Genomic DNA, 20,790 nt, shown 5'->3' on the forward strand with positions numbered 1-20,790 from the left:
CTGCCTGCGGGAAAAATTGCTATTTCTACCCATTGTTTGAACTTTGAACCAATGACCGACAATTTACTCAAATAGAGTTTTTTTTTTTATTTTTTTAAAAAAATATTTTCAAATTTTAGCAAACTACTGTGAAGAGGAATCGACTTATTTAAACCCTAAACGGTTGAGTAAACGTCCTACGAATGACGTGACGGCTGATGATTATTAAAATCAATGGCCCACGTGAAAGCCTAAACGGAGTCCAAGTACAGGTCTTCGACTCTTTGCACGGGTTTGATTTCGATAATCTTCAAGAGTTTTCTATGCATTCTGTCGATTCACCAAATACCCATAACTGTAAAGATCAAGAATAGAAAATAATCCACAACTGCACCAGAATCCGCCAGTAAGACATGATAACCGTCCGCAATATTCTCTTACTATATTTGGGTTTTCCCTTTTCATCTTTTCTATTTCAGTCTACCCACATGCATCTTTCAGGGTTTTGATTTTATTTAGTGAAAAGAATTGACTGACTTTGATTGTGTAAATTGAAATCCATGTTGGGAGTTTTAAGTTTTAACAAGTGTAAGGACCGTGTTTGATTTGTGTGAGTTGAAGTGCTTGTGCGAGCTCGGTTTTAATTCCTGGTTATTGGGAGATATTCTGTATCTGTCTGTGTGGGCACCAACTGTTTGATTAAAGTCATAGAAAGGAAAGTTGTTTGGCTCTCTCTCTCTCTTTTTTTTTTTACAATCATTTACCTGTATAATTCCTTTTTTTTTATTGGCCCTTTATGTTGAGTTAGAAATGGTTGTCCCTGAACAGGAAATGCAGTCAGATTTGTGTTACCCATGGTTTTCTATAGTTTATTTATTTATGACACAATATTATGTACTCATTACTCCTTTAATACGCATAAATGATAGAAAGTTCATCCATATTGCTCTAGGACTCTAGTTCAGTGATTAAAATTTCATAATAAGTTAAAATATTCTTCTGATGTTCCTATTTCAAAGTCGAAAATATTCAGCATGGTGAATGACCTGTTTTTGTGGGAGAAACCTCTCCAACAAGCTTACAAGAAACTTGCATTAATCTCAAAGCATTGGCCACAACATCTTGGAAAATGATAATTTATATCACATAATAGTCTAACCTCATGAATTAATTATATCGTGTTTCACTGTTTGGATTTTTTTAGCAAAGTTATTTACTTATATTGTGTTTGACTCTTTATATTTCTTGATAAATTTTGTGTGGTCATGACATTGATTGGTGGATATTTATGATTAGTTTGTGATAATCACGTGAGTGAGAATTTTAATGTGTGAGATTTGTATTACCTGTGCAACATTCATTTCTTAGTCATAGAAAATTGCATAACTAAATATTCTATTTTTTCTAATTTTATAGGATATCGCAATCAATGAATTAAATTAAAAATTTTAAAAATAAAATCATATTATGAACCTAATAATTAATTTATTATGTTATATACACGATATGTGTGAGCCGCCTGCAATTTAATATAATTTGACATTAACAACGGTTACACGCGCTATTAAGAAATCCTACGACGAAAGAAAGTCTAATACAAGCCTTACCATGGATTTATTTCAATTTCTGAAGGTTTTCTATGCATTCCATCGATTCTGATCCAGTGATCCCCTGTATACAGAACAAATAATCCACTACTGTACCAATATCTCCCGGTAAGACATGGAAATGATTCACAAAATTCGCGTACTTTTATTTTGTTTCCCTTTTCATCTATTCGATTTCAGTAAACTCAAATGCATGTTTTGGGTTTTTAATATTTATTTAGCAGAAGGATGACCTTTGATTTCTGCAAATTGACTTCCATGCTGGGATTTTTTAAATTTTATTAAGCGTAAGGCGTGTGCTTTGATTTGTGTGAATGAAGTGCTTGTGGGTGTTCAATTTTAATGCAAGTTACACTGATACGTTTTATACCTGTTTGTGTGGGCACCCACTGTTTGATGAAGTTACAAAATGAAAGTTAAAGTTGGAAGTCTGTCGTTTTTCTTTTCATCATTAATCTGTTTAATTTCCTTTTACTTTGGCCCTTTTTATGTTGTCTTAGGGATGGTTGTCCCCAAATCTGGAGTACAGTTAGCATATGTGTCACCTATGATTTTTCTATTTTATGATAAAATATTATGTACTCGTACTAACTACTACATTAATATGCAGAAATGATGGATTGTTCATTCAAATTAGCCTAACTCACTTCTTAATGTTCATAATAAGCAAAAATATTCTTCTAACTTCCTATTAATGTGGAAAATATTTAGAAAGATAAATGACCAGTTTATCTGTCGAAACCTCTTCAACCTATTTTTAAAAAACTTATTTTAACGTTAAAGCATTGATCACAACATTCTGCATATAATTTGTCACTGTTAGCCTTTAATAATTTGAGTTTGGTTCTTTTCTGTAGATTGCATAAAAGATTGAACTTTCTTTTGTGGAGCCGGTATAGCTACTTTATCAATTATTTGTTTCTTATCCATGCTTCTTGGTCAGATGAACTGGTCGAAGGGATTGTGTTATGCAGTAAAGCGAGCCAGATACAGCATACCGCATTATATGATGACGAAAAAGGATCAGAATTGTGCTATGTCGGTTCAGAAGAGGTTCACATCTTTGCAGCGGCTGGGAGGATGCACTCAGCAACGAAATATGTCATGGAATTTTAGGCTGCCGTATCGTTTCATGGAAAATGTTTCGGTTCCTCATAATCATCTAATATGTACATCTAGTCAATACTTGCCGAGGGCGGAAGATGATCTAGACTTGAGCAGAGATTTTCTTGTGCAACTCTGGGTTGCTGATCGAAAGAAGCCTAAGTCAGCTGGAAAAACTAGACGAAAATTAGTTAAAAATTTTGATCCTGACCAAACATTTTCTTCTGGCCAAGGTTCTTTCCAATTTCCGCTGGAAAGATTGTTTTCAGGAACATCTGTTGCAGCTGAAAAGGTTTATAATGAGGTTAACTCGAATAGGAAGAAGCCACCCACCAGCCATTCTGCCACTGGTATACTGGAACCGATGTCTTCGGAAGAGGTGAGTTTATCTCTCTCTTGTGGTATGCGCAAGTTACAACTAGTTTTCAGTCTGAAAAAAAGGAGATTGACTCTTTGCTAAAGCTGTTTGGTGCATCATGTGTGTGAATTATTTGAAAAGATATCTTCCTGCTTGTGTATCCTGTTTGATGGCACTGCACCTTTCATTTTTTGTTTATTTTCATTTTAACAACATAATGAAGATGATCACTGTGTGAGGATATCATGTGCCAACTATGATGGTAGATATCTCCTGTGCTCCACTCCTGTGGTGATCGCGCCTATGGACTGGAGCCTGGAGTTCAAGATGAATTATCTTCTATATCATGGATTGAAGAATAGATTCCAAATACTCTTTTCTGACATCAATTTGTGGTCAGTAATTTGTCTAAAGGTGGAATTGTTGTTTTAGCAAGATGAAGGTCCAAATTTCAAGTCACTTACAGTGTGAGTGTGGGGAATCTAAAAGAAAATAGATTAATAAAATTATCCTCTATTCGTTGAAGTTTCCTCTGAGAATGTCTATATAGTGTATTCCACTCACTGGAAGACAAAAAAAAAATTCCTTATGTAAAAGTAATTTTATAATACCATTTACACAAAATTATTGTTTATAAGGACAAAACATAAACATGTAAAGAAAATTCACTTTTTCAACTCCGCCTAAAACTCTATAGAAAGTCGAAACGAAAGATTCTTTTAGGTTGAGTTGGATGGAGTGATTCGATTTCGGAAAAGGATTTGGGACTTAGATTTTTCACGCACCATCAACGTTTGATGTCTTTGAAGTCATGATAATTATTGATGCATTTGTGTAAATTGGGTCAAATGCTTGAAATTTCTGAGTCAGAATAGTTCAAACAAAAGCAATGGATTTAAAATGCTTGATTCAAATGAATCAGCCCAAACGCACCTAAAATGCTTGATTTCAATGAACAACAGCCCAAACCGCACCCATAGGGACAAGTGAAGTACATACTTTAAGTCTTAACAACACTCCTCTACTTCAAGGATTAGGCTTGCATCCATGACAATAAAAAAATAATCTGCTTGTCTGACAGCCTGCAACATGTATGTCTACTAATTTTATAATCTATTGATTTTAAATGGTTAATACTTGTATGATCCATAGCGAGGCTGCTGTAATAGGTCATATTTGTATAAATTTATACGTTTATTTTGGACAAGTGTACAATATCAGGTTTTAATCGCTCCTCGGAAACTCAAGTTTAGAATTGTTGCTTAGCGATTACTTTCGTACATGAGGTGATGAGGGTTTAGACTATGCTGATCACATGATTGATTAGCTCCCTATTACACACAGTTTATTTGCATGAATCTAAATTTGGGCCTTACAGTAATTTTGTGATTATTTATTGTGAGAAAACAGTTTGAAAAGAGCCCAAAATTTAATATTCGAGTTTATCGATTTCGAGCCGAGATTTTGAACTATGCATATTTGGTACTTGACACTAGACAGTGATCGCATAGGCCAGGATCCAGTAATTTTCTTTCTTTGACATATTCTTTAAGTGCTTTGGTTTGTCTGTTCCTCAGGATACCTTCTCATTAACCTATTGATCTGCTTCTTCCCACCACTTTGCTGTTTTTGTTGCATGCTTTGCTTCCGTTTCCTCTTTTTTCCTTTTTTTTTTAAATCTTCAATTGCATGTTGATTCAACTTTTATTGGACTGTCCATTTTCTTACAATTGTTTTCTACTATTGATATGTGGTTGTAACTGTTAAGTCAATTTGCAATTAGGTAAAGTTGATGTAGTCTTATTTGCGTTTCGTGTTTCATGTTAATTACCAGAGAAGCATTTGAAGTTTTGTTTGTGAAACTTTGATGTACGAGGCAAGCGACATGCCTTGAATTTGATTGTGTACGATGGATGTAAGATATTATCCAATTGAAAAATATACATTTTTATAGGCATTGTTGTAGGCATTATCAATGATATAAATTGTTATGGTTTATCAGTCTCTTGTCCATCTTATTCAATGGCATTTATCTCAGTGGCTTTGGTATTGGTGTAAACATTCTTGCAACCTTCTGAGATGATTTACTTTCACCTAATTTATTTCAGGCTAAAGTTAAACCTCTTCTTGCGAGATCCAATTTGCTGATTACCAGGGACATAGAATGGGCCAATTTGGTTCTTGGTTTTGAGCAGGTGATTCTCTAAGCTTTATTTGTTTCTGTCCTATTCTACAAACTCATGTTGTTGGTCATTTTGTAAATCACAGATAGATTATCACTCCTTAAGCAACAAATCTGTACCTACTCCTTGCCAAGACCAGCAAAGGAGGACCGATGGGGCATATGGTTGAAACCATGCCCCATTCTTCTACAATATTTTGTTTTGCATGTATAAGTTAGTTTCCTAGTAAAATTTATGAGAATCTAAGTTGATTTCCTAGTAAAATTTGCAGTGATACCCAAAATCTGTGTTTCTCTCAAATTGAACACACGTGTTCATCATTAGTGAATTTATGATTGACTTAAAATATTTATGGATATTAACTTTGAAATTCCCAAAGACAATATCCGTTGAAAATTAATACGTGCATTTAAATATGAATAAATCTGATTTCAACAGAGATGGCAATCATAAATTAAAAATGAGAAAGATATCCAGAGTGGATGGGGAACCTAATTTGCTGTTGAGTTAAACATATTTCTTCAATTTTTTGTGAAAACTGAAAAATAAACTGAAAGATTGCAGTTTCATGTGCAGTAAAGAAGAAGAAGATTGTTCTTCACTCTTTTTGCCCTAGTTGAATTCTAATTGCCAATCCACTGTTCCATATTTCTAGAGTGAATAACTAACACTTCAAAAAAACCCAATTAAAAGAAGAAGGAAAATTGGACTTTAAAAACTGCAACACACCCTGCAGGCCACTAGATTTAATGCGTTGTGTGATGGCCTTACTATACAATTCAAATCTGAGGGTATGATGATTACTTCATGCAACACTTTCTAGTAATGTTTCATGTTTGCGATTGTAATATTATGGAAATGATCTGCTTAGTTGCCCAACGGAGAAAACAGAATTTTACACATAAGCTGTTTTAAATTAACTTCAACACAAGTAAGACTCTCTGTGACGCTCGGGGCCGATAAGAAATCTGTGTTTCTCTCAAATTGAACACACGTGTTCATCATTAGTGAATTTATGATTGACTTAAAATAGTTATGGATATTAACTTTGAAATTCCCAAAGACAATATCCGTTGAAAATTAATACGTGCATTTAAATATGAATAAATCTGATTTCAACAGAGATGGCAATCATAAATTAAAAATGAGAAAGATATCCAGAGTGGATGGGGAACCTAATTTGCTGTTGAGTTAAACATATTTCTTCAATTTTTTGTGAAAACTGAAAAATAAACTGAAAGATTGCAGTTTTCATGTGCCGTAAAGAAGAAGAAGATTGTTCTTCACTCTTTTTGCCCTAGTTGAATTCTAATTGCCATTCCACTGTTCCATATTTCTAGAGTGAATAACTAACACTTCAAAAAAACCCAATTAAAAGAAGAAGAAAAATTGAACTTTAAAAACTGCAACACACCCTCCAGGCCACTAGATTTAATGCGTTGTGTGATGGCCTTACTATACAATTCAAATCTGAGGGTATGATGATTACTTCATGCAACACTTTCTAGTAATGTTTCATGTTTGCGATTGTAATATTATGGAAATGATCTGCTTAGTTGCCCAACGGAGAAAACAGAATTTTACACATAAGCTGTTTTAAATTAACTTCAACACAAGTAAGACTCTCTGTGACGCTCGGGGCCGATAAGAGGGCCGAGAGTGATCGCCAGTGCCAAGAGGTTGTATGGACAATGAGCGGCTCCTTACAGACTTCTAGGCGAAGGGAGACACGAATGAACTGATCTCATGCCGGAATGAGAGAGATTCTGAGACTGTGTAGGTATGGGACTGCACGGTTGAGGAGGGCTTAAAAGATTTGATAGGTACGACTCATACAAGAAGGTGTATCTTCTCATCACATAAGAATTCCAAAGTTAAGGTGCTCGACTTGGGGCAATTTTAGATGAATGACCTTCTGGGATGTTTCTCAGGGAGCGTGTGAGTGAGGACATAAGCACGCTAGAAAAACCCGTGTTGGTAAGGTGTGGATGTTACGGGAAGAAATGTTGTTAAGCCAAGCCCAAAAGAGAGACAAAAGCCCATAAAGGAGGCCTAAGCCCTTATCTCACAAGTGGAAGAGTCGAGACGGTGACGAAATGGGATAAAGAGAAGGGGGTTGTTGTGAAGAGAGGGAGGATGGTTATTGTGTTGTTAAGCTAGCTTAGCTAGGGCAAGGGGAGTTTGAATGCTCCTTCTTGAGTGAGAGTGGGTTAGAATTTAGTGGAGTTATCCTACTGTGTTCTTTCATATTATTTCATAATTCCCATTAATACAATTTACTTGTTTCTTCTGATTGATTGCTTCAATTCTCTGTTTTCTGTTTATCAAATCGAGTTAAGCGCTTGAGTTCGCATCAATTGGTCCAACCAGCCAAGCCAGCCAAGGGACTTCCATGGCTTCCACACGCTCTGATGCTAAGTTCGACACATTAGAGAAGATGATACTTGCTTGGGAAGACACCATCGGGTTACCCACACCAAATTACAATCCAGATTACAATCATTAGATGGACGGATTAGTGCTTTAACTGTTCTCGTTCAAGGATTGGCTGATGCTGTGAAGAACAATAACAAAAAGGATGAGGGTGATTGGGTGGTAGATGTGAAAGGGAATAGGATAGATCAGGATCGATCGAGATGGGAGAGAGATCATAAAACTCAAGGTCGACCACGTACCTTCGTCGAGAGCCTCGCATTTGTAATTTTGTTCAACAAATGATGTGGAAATTCAAGCAGATGTCCGAGGTGAAAGGCAGTAATCATCCTAGCCTTGATGAGACGGATTCCCCAGATGAGATCTCGAACGAGAAATTGCAACTCCTCGATGAGAAGCAAAGATTGATAAAAAAATCCATGGTTCGCCAGCCAGAAGGAAATTGCCTCAAATATACTATAAGACGAGATGCAACTCGCCAAAACACACTAGACATTGGAGGCGGTGGTGCGGCTTGTACAGAGCTAGAAAAAGATGGTACAGAGAAAGCTGAACTCCGATTGTATAAGAACCATATTCCCGGGCGATTGAAGTCATTGGGCCTCAGTGGGAAAGATTCGCATGGCTGGGAATCTCAGGCTGAACGAAGCGTCGAGATCTATGTTGACACCTCTTCACAGCGGTGGATTGCAGCACTATGGTGGCTGCTGATCTGGAGGTATGAATCTTGGGTTGAAAACACTAATATGGGCTGTCAGGTTATTAGATCCCAAATTTTTAATTGGAAAGAATTGGGCTCAAGTTGGTCCATTCACAAGCATGTTAGATATAGAGTTTGGGCCCCAATAATTCCCGGCGTGCATGAATCTAAGATCCATTCACGTGTTTTCTTTTTCATCGTCTATGACCAAACGACCCAAGATGGGGAGGGGGAGCCATCAACGGGAAGTCGCACTTGATCGGAAAGGGTGACACCTCACAAACCATTATCACCGGTGGACGAATAAAACACGACAGTGGAAAACAAGAACCACCGGAAAAGTATGCGGCAGAAGAAGTAAGGGATGGAAAAAATAGAAAAGGACGAACACCTTTTGCTTGGGGACTCGATTGACGTGAAGTACGTCCTTAGAAAGGAGCTGGATTTAACACAGGTACGCTTAGTATAAACCTTATGTTGGAAGTGATGGACATGAGGGCCAGCCAAAATTTTGTTTTTAAGTACTGTGGTGTAGAACTTGAGGTTCGCGGGATTTAAACCAGTTTGTCTTTCTTGGTGGGAAAAAAAGAGTCCGGTTTTTGCACTCAAAGTCAATGGCCTGGAATGGAAGCCGCTGAGAACCTTGGAGGCGAAGGAGAACACGACACTTGGCAGTAACAAATGGTGGCATACCGTCGGGAGTGAATATTTGGGGTTTGCTATGGAAGATGAATTAACACAACACTTGGCACTAAAAATCTATGAAGATGAAGGACTTCGGTTATCTGCACTTCAGACAGGCGAAGGGGCGGAGCAACTTAACAAAGCTTTTATCCTTTCTAGGATATCTAAAGCAGGGGCTAAAGAATATCCTATGGATTCTCTGTATTTTGGTAATGTATACTGTGATCTTGGTTTCGAGATAATTGTTTTTTATGTTGGGTGGAAGGATGTGAAATTCCTAGAAGATCAAGTTTCAAGTCTTAGCCTTGAGGACCTAAATTTCAAGAGGGCGGTATTGTTACGGGAAGAAATGTTGTTAAGCCAAGCCCAAAAGAGAGACAAAAGCCAATAAAGGAGACCTAAGCCCTTATCTCACAAGTGGAAGAGCCAAGACGGTGGCGAAATGGGATAAATAGAAGGGGGGTTGTTGTGAAGAGAGGGAGGATGGTTATTGCGTTGTTAAGCTAGCTTAGCCAGGGCAAGGGGAGTTTGAATGCTCCTTCTTGAGTGAGAGTGGGTTAGAATATAATGGAGTTATCCTACCATGTTCTTTCATATTATTTCATAATTTCCATTAATACAATTTTACTTGTTGCTTCTGATTGATTACTTTAATTCTCTGTTTTCTGTTTATCACATCGAGTTAATCGCTTGAGTTCGCATCAGGGGACAATTATCAAATCTTGGACGTTATAGTTGGTATCAGAGCCGACCTCTCTTAATACAGTATAGTTCGGGGACGAATCACGCGTAAGCTGGTGGGCATGTGACGCCCGGGGCTGATAAGAGGGCGGTGAGTGATCGTCGATGCCAAGAGGTTGCACGGACAATGAGCGGCTCCTGGTAGACTTCTAGGCGAAGGTAGACATGAATGAACAGATACTGTAAATATTGCACCGAGAGAAAATGAAGGAGAAGAACTGAAATCTTTATTTTCTCATATATCAAACCATACTCAATACACGGTTAAATAGAAGAAAGAGTATAAGGTCAAATCTCACAAAATAAGGAAATATCCTAATCCTAATAATTACCTTCCTAAATTTACTGTAAACAAATAAAATCATAACATATTTAATCAAATCAAATCAGGCCTAATATATCGACACTCCCCCTCAAGTTGGTGCAAATATGTTCATCATGAACAACTTGCTAACTTGTGTTTCAAAGAGTTGTCTTGAAAGACCCTTTGTCAAAACATCTGCAACTTGTAGCGTTGTTGGAACAAACGGAGTGCAGATTGTTCCATCTTCTAGCTTTTCTTTTATAAAGTGTTTATCAATTTCGATGTGTTTCGTCCTATCATGGAGAACTGGATTATGAACTATACTGATTGCTGCTTTGTTATCACAGTATAGCTTCATAGGAAGGATTATTGGTCTCTCATCCAAAACTCTCTTTAGCCAAAGAATCTCACATACTCCTTGAGCCATTGATCTAAACTCAGCCTCTGCGCTACTTCTGGCTACAACACTTTGCTTCTTACTTCTCCAGGTTACCACGTTGCCCCATACAAATGTGCAGTACCCTGAAGTTGACCGTCGATCAGTAACGGAGCCTGCCCAGTCTGCATCTGTATATACTTCAATGTCTCTTTTCTCATTCTTTCTGAAGAAGAGTCTTTTTCCAGGTGTTCCTTTTAGGTACCTTAAGATTCGGTACACTGCATCAAGATGTTCTTCATATGGAGAATGCATGAATTGGCTAACCATACTTACTGCGAAAGCAATGTCTGGACGAGTATGAGATAAGTAAATCAGTCTCCCAACAAGTCTTTGATATCTTACTGTGTCAACTGGAGTGCCACTTTTTATTTCTCCCAGTTTTGCGTTCACTTCAATTGGAGTATCTGCTATCCTGCACCCACTCATCCCAGTTTCCTTTAAGAGGTCGAGAATATATTTTCTCTGTGACACCATAATACCTTTCCTCGATCTTGCAATCTCCATTCCCAGAAAATACCTTAGCTGACCCAAGTCTTTAATCTCAAACTCCTTGGCTATGTTTGCTTTTAATCTGCTCATCTCTTCTGTATCATCTCCAGTCAAGATTATGTCATCGACATAAACGATCAGCACAGAGATCTTGTCTTTCTTGGATGTTTTTGTGAATATAGTATGATCAGATTGCCCTTGGGTATAACCTTGACTTCTTACAAAATTTGTGAACCTCTCGAACCATGCTCTGGGAGATTGCTTAAGTCCATAGAGAGATTTTTTAAGCCTACATACTTTTGATCCAAACTGATCAGAGAAACCTGGGGGTGCCTCCATGTAGACCTCTTCTTCTAAATCACCATTTAGAAATGCATTTTTCACATCTAATTGATTTAGTGGCCAATCAAGATTTGCAGCAACTGATAACAAAACACGAACTGTATTCCATTTAGCCACTGGAGAAAATGTTTCAGAATAGTCTACTCCATAAGTTTGCATAAATCCTTTCGCAACCAAACGAGCCTTATATCGTTCTAGGGAACCATCTGAGTTGTATTTTATGGTGAATACCCACTTACGTCCAACAACTGACTGACCGTGAGGTAGATCAACCTTCTTCCAAGTAGAATTTTTCTGTAGGGCTCTCATTTCCTCAAAAATTGCTTCTTTCCACTCAGGTTTCTTTAGAGCTTCCAGAACATTTTTTGGAATAATGATACTGTCGAGTTGTGAAACGATAGCACAATAGGAAGGAGACAAATTTTTATAAGACACAAAATTCGAAAGAGGGTGTTGTGTACATGACCGAACTCCTTTCCTTAGGGCAATGGGAATATCAACTTGACTTGAGGAATTTAACTCAGACATACCTTGGGTTGTATTGTCAGGGATCTTTGAGTAGTCATTGCTAGTCTCATGATTTTTCCTCTGATCAGATTCTTGGCTTTGTAGATGAACAATGTCTTCTTTTCTTCGACCCGACCTTCCCTTCTGTAAACAAGACCTTTGAACCTATTGATACTCTTCTCTATCATGTCATTGTTTTGAAGAAGCACAGTATTAGGTTCTTCCTCAAAATAACAGTTTAAGTCCGACTCATTTAACCATTCATCTTCCCTAATAACTCACCTCAAAAGCTAGCTCTAGAGGTGAGGGTTGCCCTTGTCTATATAAAGGGCTCACAGGTTATTTAGTCAACCGATGTGGGACACAAATTAATACACCAACACACCCCTCTTACGCCCAGAAATGAAACGACTGGAGCGTGGAGATATTAACGGGTGGCCAACTATGGGACGGGTGAGGCCAACCATGGGCCGTCCAACACATAACGGTGAAACCTGGGCTTTGATACCATGTAAATATTGCACCGAGAGAAAATGAAGGAGAAGAACTGAAATCTTTATTTTCTCATATATCAAACCATACTCAATACACGGTTAAATAGAAGAAAGAGTATAAGGTCAAATCTCACAAAATAAGGAAATATCCTAATCCTAATAATTACCTTCCTAAATTTACTGTAAACAAATAAAATCATAACATATTTAATCAAATCAAATCAGGCCTAATATATCGACAGATACCATTCCGGAATGAGAGGGATTCTGAGGCTATGTAGGTATGAGACTGCACGGTTGAGCTGGACATAAAAGATTTGATAGGTACTACTCATATGAAGAAGATGCATCTTCTTTTTAGGAGTTCATCACATAAAACTTCAAAGTTAATTGTGCTTGACTTGGGTCAATTTTAAGATGGTCGACTCCCTGGGAAGTTTCTAATGATGTGTGTGAGTGGGGACATAAGTAGGATGGAAAGACATGTCTTGGTACAATGGGTACAGTCCTCAAATTTGGGATGTTACATGTACATATTTATTGCAAATCAAACTACCCTTTGTTCCACTAAAAAAAAAAAACTATCCTTTTTTGTGCTTGTTTATATGTTTATTTACTTAATATTAACCAACATTATACCTAAGAAACTTCAGAGCTGCATCATTATTCAACATGATGGGGAGCTTTGAGATAATGTCTCAACTCTTAGTGGGCTAAAATATTTTCTAGTTGATCTTTGATGTCTGAAACATCTTTTCTCTAGTAATCAAGTTTCTGTCGAGTAGTTAGGATTTGATAGGGTTTATTCTGAACTAGGATCCTATATTATTGGAATGATAGGATATTTCCATATTTAGTGGATTTGATTTTATCTATATAAAGTGTACCAATCCATGGCTTTAATGTACAACAGAAATAAAGAGAATACTTTCTCCTTGTCATGTCTGCTATATTGTTCTACATGGTATCAAAGCCGCTAGGGATCAACCATGAATTTAAAGCAGCCATGGTCGGCACGGGTTCCAGCAGTGACACTGGTGTAACCCAGTCACCTGTCACTCCATCAGATTCTTCCCCTCAAATAACGATTCACAAATTGAATGGGAAGAATTACTTGGAGTGGGCACAATCAGTCCGTCTTGTTATTGATGGGAAAGGCAAACTAGGGTTTGTAAACGGCGAAGTAAAAGCCCCGGCTGCGACTGACCCGAAATATAAGCAGTGGCGTTCCGAGAATTCGTTGGTCAACTCTATGGAGCCTGCAATCGACAAACCATTCATGTTTTTACCCACAGCCCGTGAGGTTTGGGAAGCGGTCCGAGAAACTTACTCAGATTCTGAAAACTACTCCCAAATGTACGAGCTAAATACTCGTTTGTGGCAGATGCAACAAGGAAACAAAGATGTCACAACTTATTAAAACGAGTTAATAGTTCTATGGCAGGAATTGGACCTCCTCGATGCAGATGAGTGGGAAAGTAGAAGGACTGTACGCGGTACAAGGCAAAATGTGACCGACAAAGGATGTTTGTCTTCCTTGCTGGATTAAATAAGGATCTGGATGAGGTTCGAGGCCGTGTACTTGGGAGAAACCTCTGCCCAACCTTCGGGAAGTGTTCTCCGAGGTCCGCCGTGAGGAAACTCGCCGCCATGTGATGCTAAAACATACTGAATCCACCATGGATTTTGAAGGTTCGGCCCTTGTAAGTCGAGAGATGGGTGCTGCAGGTAGGCCATTTTGTGAGAAGTGCAAAAAACCATGGCACACTATCGAAACATGCTGGAAAATACATGGGAAACCAGCCCATTTTAAGAAAAAATTTGGCAGCAACAGATCAACAGATCGAATACCCGTGGTCGTGCTCTTCAAGTAGGGAGTGAAGATTCTGGAGTGCCCTCTTCTTCCTCAGATTCCCTCTCTTTCACAAAGGATCAATTAGAGCAACTATTCCAACTGTTTGATTCTCGACGTGATACATCCAATTCTTCGTGTTCTTTGGTCCAAACAGGTATTTCTTCTTGTGCAAACATTGCAAATTCAGTCCCTAACAATGTCTGGATTATGGAATCTGGATCAACTGATCATATGACAGGATCCTCGCAATTGTTCTCCTCCTATATCCCTTGTGCAGGAAACCAACGAGTTAAAATTGCTGATGGCTCCCTTGCCTCGGTTGCAGGGAAGGGAACTGTTATTATTTCCCCTTCTTTGACTCTGACAAATGTGTTGCACGTTCCCCCTCTATCCTATAATCTTTTGTCCATCAGCAGCAAACTCACTTTTGATCTTACGTGTCGTGTAATATTTTTGTCTTCTCATTGTGAATTTCAGGATTTGGCCTCGGGGACGATGATTGGCAATGCTAGACAGGATGGTGGCCTTTACTCCCTTGCTGCCCAGTCCTTCCTTGACAGCCGTGATCCTGACAAATGTCTCAACTCTGTTTCCTACTCAAGTGTTGATGATATTTTATTATGGCATAGTCGGTTAGGTCTTCCGATATCCTAACCTCCTGTATTTGAAAAAAATGTTTCCGAAGCTGTTTATCAATAAAAATATTACTGCTTTGCATTGTGAATTTTGTGAGTTAGCCAAACATCATCGGTCTGCTTTTTCGTCTCACCCTTATAAAAAATTCACACCCTTTACAATGATTCACAGTGATGTTTGGGGCCCATTCCAAGTAAAAACAATTACTGATAAAAGGTGGTTTGTGTCTTTCATTGATGATCATTCACGTATGACTTGGATTTTCCTCTTGAAAGATAAGTCTAATGCAGGGGTCACATTTAAAATTTTTTTTCAAATGATTCTGACTCAATTTCACACTAGGATCAAAATCTTTCGAAGTGATAATGGGCGGGAATACTTTAACAGTATACTAAGAAAATTTTTTCAAGAGCAAGGGATCATTCACCAAAGTTCTTGTCCCCATACTCCTCAACAAAATGGTGTGGCTGAACGGAAAAACAAACATTTCCTTGAAGTTGCTCGAGCAATTAGTTTCGAAACTAAAGTGACTAAGTATCTTTGGGGAGAGGCAGTCTTGACAGCCACCTATTTAATAAATAGACTACCATCCAGAATCTTAAATTTTCAATCGCCCATGAGTATTTTTCAAAAAAGCTTCCCCAATACTCGCCTTTTGACTAAAATCCCTCTGAAAATATTTGGTAGTCTAGCATTTGTTCATAACTTTGATCCTAGTATTTCGAAGCTGGACCCAAGGGCACGGAAGTGTATCTTTGTCGGCTATCCAGCAAACCAACGGGGGTACAAATGCTTTGACCCTGTTACAAATTTTTTTTTTTATCTCCATGGATGTAACATTCTTTGAAGGCAAATCCTTTTGCACCCCGCATCTTCAGGGGGAGTCCAGGGTTAGTGAAGATGACCACTTAGCTGAGTCTGATTTTAATATAGAACTAGGAAACCATGAAATGTCAAATTTTAATCAATCCGACACAACAGTGGAAACAAGTGAGAAACAGTTCAAAAGGTTGGTTTACACAAGGAAGAAGGGTGCCAAGAAAGGGGAAGACCGTGTCGCTAAACAATGCCATGAGTCAGCACGTGGGCCTGATCATGAAACTAAGAATGATGTCTCAACAACTCCTGAAACCAACACTGATCTTCCCATCGCCTTGAGAAAAGGTACTCGGTCATGCACAAAACACCCAATCTCAAACTTTGTATCTTATAAAAAACTGTCCTCCTCCTATTGTTCTTTTGTCTCTCAGTTAGATGCCATTAGTATTCCTAACAGTGTACAGGAAGCTCTAGAGATCCCGGAATGGAGAGAGGCGATTTATGAGGAGATGAGAGCTCTGGAAAAGAACTCAACTTGGGAGAAAGCTGATCTACTGAGTGGGAAATCTGTTGTAGGGTGCAAGTGGGTTTTTTCCCCAAAATACAAATTTGATGGATCTTTGGAACGGCATAAAGCACGGCTCTCCGGTGGCCAAACTCAATACAATTCGAGTTATTCTCTCAGCCGCTGCTAATCTAGATTGGCCATTAAATCAGTTAGATGTGAAGAACGCCTTTCTAAATGGTGATCTAGAGGAGGAAGTGTACATGGAACCACCACCTGGATTTACTGATAGTTTAGACCAAAGGTGTGCAGGCTAAAGAATTCACTCTATGGACTAAAACAGTCTCCCAGGGCATGGTTTGAAAGGTTTACAAAGTTTGTGAGAAGCCAACACTACTATCAAGGACAATCTGATCATACTCTCTTCACAAAAATGTCCAATAGTGGAAAGATTTCAGTATTAATTGTCTATGTTGATGATATAATATTGACAGGTGATGATATAGAAGAGACACACAGCTTGAAGAAAAGCTTGGCCAGAGAGTTTGAAATGAAGGACTTGGGGCTGTTAAAGTATTTCCTTGGAATGGAGGTAGCAAGATCCAAAAGAGGAATCACGGTGTCCCAGAGAAAATATATTTTGGATCTCTTGAAAGACACGGGGATGAGTGGATGCAAACCTATAGAATCCAATGCAAAGCTAGGAGATATCAACAATGGTGCTACCGTGGATAAAGGAAGATATCAAAGATTGGTTGGAAGATTGATTTACCTGTCTCACACACGTCCTGACATTGCTTTCCCAGTAAGTGTGGTGAGCCAATTTATGCACTCACCATGTGCAGAACACCTTGAAGCTGTATATAGAATTTTAAGATATCCAAAAGGAACTCCAGGGAAGGGGCTGCTCTTTGAAAAAAATGAGAAACGAGAAATTGAAGTGTATACAGATGCTGATTGGGCATGATCAGTCACTGATCGAAGATCAACCTCTGGTTATTGTACATTTGTGTGGGGCAACTTGGTAACTTGGAAAAGCAAAAAACAAGGAGTAGTTGCAAGAAGTAGTGCGGAGGCAGAATTCAGGTCCATGGCACAAGGAGTGTGTGAAGTATTGTGGCTTAAACGCGTCATGGAGGATCTGAAAATAACTCTGAACTTTCCCATCAAGTTGTACTGTGACAACAATGCAGCCATTAGCATTGTTCACAATCCAGTTCTTCATGAGAGGACTAAGCATATCGAAATTGACAAGCATTTCATAAAAGAGAAACTTGAAAATGGAGTAATCTGTATTCCATTTGTTTCAAGCGTATTACAAGTTGCAGATATCCTAACTAAGGGCCTATCCAAACAAACATTTGAAGAGCAAGTGAGCAAGTTGGGAATGATTGATATTTACACACCAACTTGAGGGGGAGTGTCGAGTAGTTAGGATTTGATAGGGTTTATTCTGAACTAGGATCCTATATTATTGGAATGATAGGATATTTCCATATTTAGTGGATTTGATTTTATCTATATAAAGTGTACCAATCCATGGCTTTAATGTACAACAGAAATAAAGAGAATACTTTCTCCTTGTCATGTCTGCTATATTGTTCTACAGTTTCATTTCATTGTTTTCCTGTCACTTTTATGAAAATTGACAGTGTCTTGGAATTACAGGAAAATCGTTATGCTGTGGTGGATGTCTTCTACCCACAGTCAGTATGTGGCTTTTGTACTTTGTTTTAATCCTTCTCTGCCATTCATCAGGTTTTGTTTTAAATAAGGTCTGTACATAGCATGGGGTAGGAATAATTTACTTGTAATGATTTCTTTGTAGCCTGTAGGTTTTATTCGTGAGCAGAGTAACGTGATCGCGAGACAGGTAGACATCACTCTGCTTTTAAGACCACTTTATTTTGCAATCCTAGAGTTTTTTTGGTTACTTATTTTTTCCTTTCTTTATGACATGATGTTTTATCATAAACTTAGTTTCAGTTTTCTTATCTTAATGTTTCCCCAAGTCTTTTTAACATACAATGAGGTTAAATTTTTTACTTTGGAAAAATCTGAAACATGTGTTATGGTAGAATTTGGTCTGGAACTGAATTTGGTCTCGAACTGCATTATCATTGCTTTCTCTCAACGTACTGATATGATGACAAAGTTTGTAATCTAATGGGTGTTCTTTGTGCAAACCATCTGGTAAAATAGCAAATACTACTTAGTTGAAATGCTAATTTGGTTTCTTTAAAAAAAAACCTAATTTGGTATAAAAGGCTTAAATGAATTCTTAAAGACCAGAAAGTTTTCTCACACAGAGGCGGGTTGTCAACTGTTAAAGATGGGTGTAGTTGTGGCTTTATCTTCTGTATCTGCTCATTAAACTTTTCGTTTTTTAACTTTATTTTAGATGGAATTCTTGTTTTCTGTAGAAGGTGAATGTGTCATGCTTTTACAATCATTTTTTTGTAGCTGCTTCGATTGAGACGCCCTTTTGTAGCCTACATAACTGATGGTTTAGGCAATGAGCTCTTTAGGGTAAGGACTTTGTTTACTTTGTTTCATTCTTTACCCACCCAAAACTAGAAGCTTGTTTTTGGTGTATTGTTCTTGATATTGTTTTTGTTTACTGCTCGCAAGTAGGTTAGGAGGCCCTTTTGGTGGATCACCAGCTCAATTTACGCAGAGATAAATGGACAAGTATGATCGATTTTAAATTTTTCAGCAGTCTCTTTTAAATTTTATTCGACCACGATATTGCAAAAAAAATTGGAAAGTTACATCCTCAAAATGTTAATTATTTCTGTTAGGAAGTTGGTGTTGTTCACAGAAGATGGCATCTCTGGAGGAGAATTTATGATTTGTACTTGGGGTAATGTTTCCCATTGCTCAATTTCGTTGTGTATGTGAGTGGTATTATGTGTCGGTCAGATGAGAGTTCTGCTGTTAAACAGTAAGCTGGCACAAACTGCCGGAATCATGTTAATTAGTGAGAACATGTACAACTTAATTTTCTGACAATTACAGAATCCATCAACTCGCAGTAAAGTTAATCACCTTCTCTATTCCAAGTGTTGAATGTCGAATTTTTGATTATATAAATTGCATAGATGTTTCGCCTTCTTTATTTCGAGTGTTGAAAGTCAAGTTCTTCGAATATATATTTCAGAGATGTTTCACTCTGTTTTGTTGATATTTCTCTTTTCTGGTAAGCTGATTTGTGCTTTGGCCTGAATGGTTTAACCTTCTTGGCTGGAGCCCTAGCGTTTTTGTTTGTCATTTGAAAAGCGCCATGACCGAGTTGGGATTAATAAGGCAAGGTCTCATGCTAATTTATTTATTAAATTGAAAAGGTATAAGAGAGAGGGTTTGGGGCTACAACCTGTCTGACTTACAGATTTGTTAGAAAATAAAATATGGTCAACAAAATAGCCAACACAGACCACCACTAGATTAATTGGTTGACTGCTGCGAGAGTTCAACATTAATCCTGTTATTATATTCAGAATTAAAACTATAATTCATAGTTATTTTTCTCTACTGACACAATTATTTTTTCTGTATCGTCTTAAGTTTCTGAACTAGTTAGTATTTATGTTAGGAACAATAATTCTTAACGACTCAAACACAAATACAACTCAAGATTCAATATGAAAATTTGAGAATTACTACTCAACCAAGGGTTTGATCCATTTACAAGAGGAAAACTCTTGCCCGTAGCACTAGGTAGTCTAATTCAACCAAATAAACCTGAATGCCCCTCCCTAACAATCTCCCTTCTATTTATTCCCTCCCCCGCTCTAGATCCTTCTGATTACTGTTAGGATAAGGGCTTTCTTTTGGGGCTGCTTGGTCTATTGGGCCTAACACAAACTATACAAAATCAGATCCTAAGGCCCACAAATGCATTTTTCTTGGATATTCAGCCACTCAAAAAGGGTTTAGGTGCTATTCATTTAAAAACCAGTCGTGTCTTATGTCTCTTGATGTCACATTCTTTGAGAATCTGCTTTTCTTTCAAGAAAAATTTCTGGGGAGAGATTGAGAAGAATTTTATGAATGAGGAACAGTTTCTGGAAGGAAAATTGGAAGAAAAGTGAGACCGGGTTTGTGGGAATATTTTTGGGAAACAACTCCCGCAGAATTTGTGGAGAAATCAATCAAGTTGAATTCAGATATCTCTTTTGTGCCAACCAAATCTGTAACTGAATCAGAATACCCTGAAAATCTAGTAGAAATCTCAAGTCAAAAGTCCAACAATCCTTTTCAAAACTTAGATACTTCTCAAAGTCAGACACATGATTCTCAATCAAATCCTAGTCAGTCCTTTCCAGATTCTCTCCCAAATTCGAGTAATGCCTTAAATCAAGAAATTTTGGATAAGTCTATAAATAAGGAAACAATGGCTGAAGGAGGAGAGATTCATACTCAGCCAGAACTACTTGTCTATTCGCGGAAAAAGAACCTTGAGAAAGGGGAAAAGCCGAGAATTCCTCAGGGCCAAGAGTCCAACCTGAAATCAGGTAATGAAAAACAGGTATCTGATCTAAGATATTCCTATTGTAATAAGAAAGGGAAAGAGACCTTGTACAACTAATTCTATCTCGAATTTTGTGTGCT

At 37.8% G+C, this 20,790-nt stretch overlaps 1 protein-coding gene across 3 annotated transcripts in view; it reads left to right on the forward strand.

The window, feature by feature from the left end:
- Nucleotides 1–240: 240 nt before the first annotated feature.
- Nucleotides 241–20,790, forward strand: part of LOC140876485 (altered inheritance rate of mitochondria protein 25) — a 34,883-nt gene continuing 14,333 nt past the window's right edge. The window contains exons 1-9 of one of the 3 annotated variants that reach the window (XM_073280459.1): nt 241–385; nt 1,612–1,703; nt 2,529–3,069; nt 5,157–5,243; nt 17,848–17,889; nt 18,008–18,052; nt 18,643–18,708; nt 18,814–18,870; nt 18,981–19,042. In XM_073280459.1, coding sequence (XP_073136560.1) covers nt 1,702–1,703; nt 2,529–3,069; nt 5,157–5,243; nt 17,848–17,889; nt 18,008–18,052; nt 18,643–18,708; nt 18,814–18,870; nt 18,981–19,042 — 902 coding nt within the window. In that variant the 5' untranslated portion in view covers nt 241–385; nt 1,612–1,701. The remainder of the gene's footprint in view (nt 386–1,611; nt 1,704–2,528; nt 3,070–5,156; nt 5,244–17,847; nt 17,890–18,007; nt 18,053–18,642; nt 18,709–18,813; nt 18,871–18,980; nt 19,043–20,790) is intronic. The other 2 variants (XM_073280460.1, XM_073280461.1) reach the window with 2 other exon arrangements.

The sequence above is a fragment of the Henckelia pumila genome, chromosome 1, assembly GCF_033568475.1.
Source record: "Henckelia pumila isolate YLH828 chromosome 1, ASM3356847v2, whole genome shotgun sequence".
Classification (NCBI taxonomy): Eukaryota; Viridiplantae; Streptophyta; class Magnoliopsida; order Lamiales; family Gesneriaceae; genus Henckelia; species Henckelia pumila.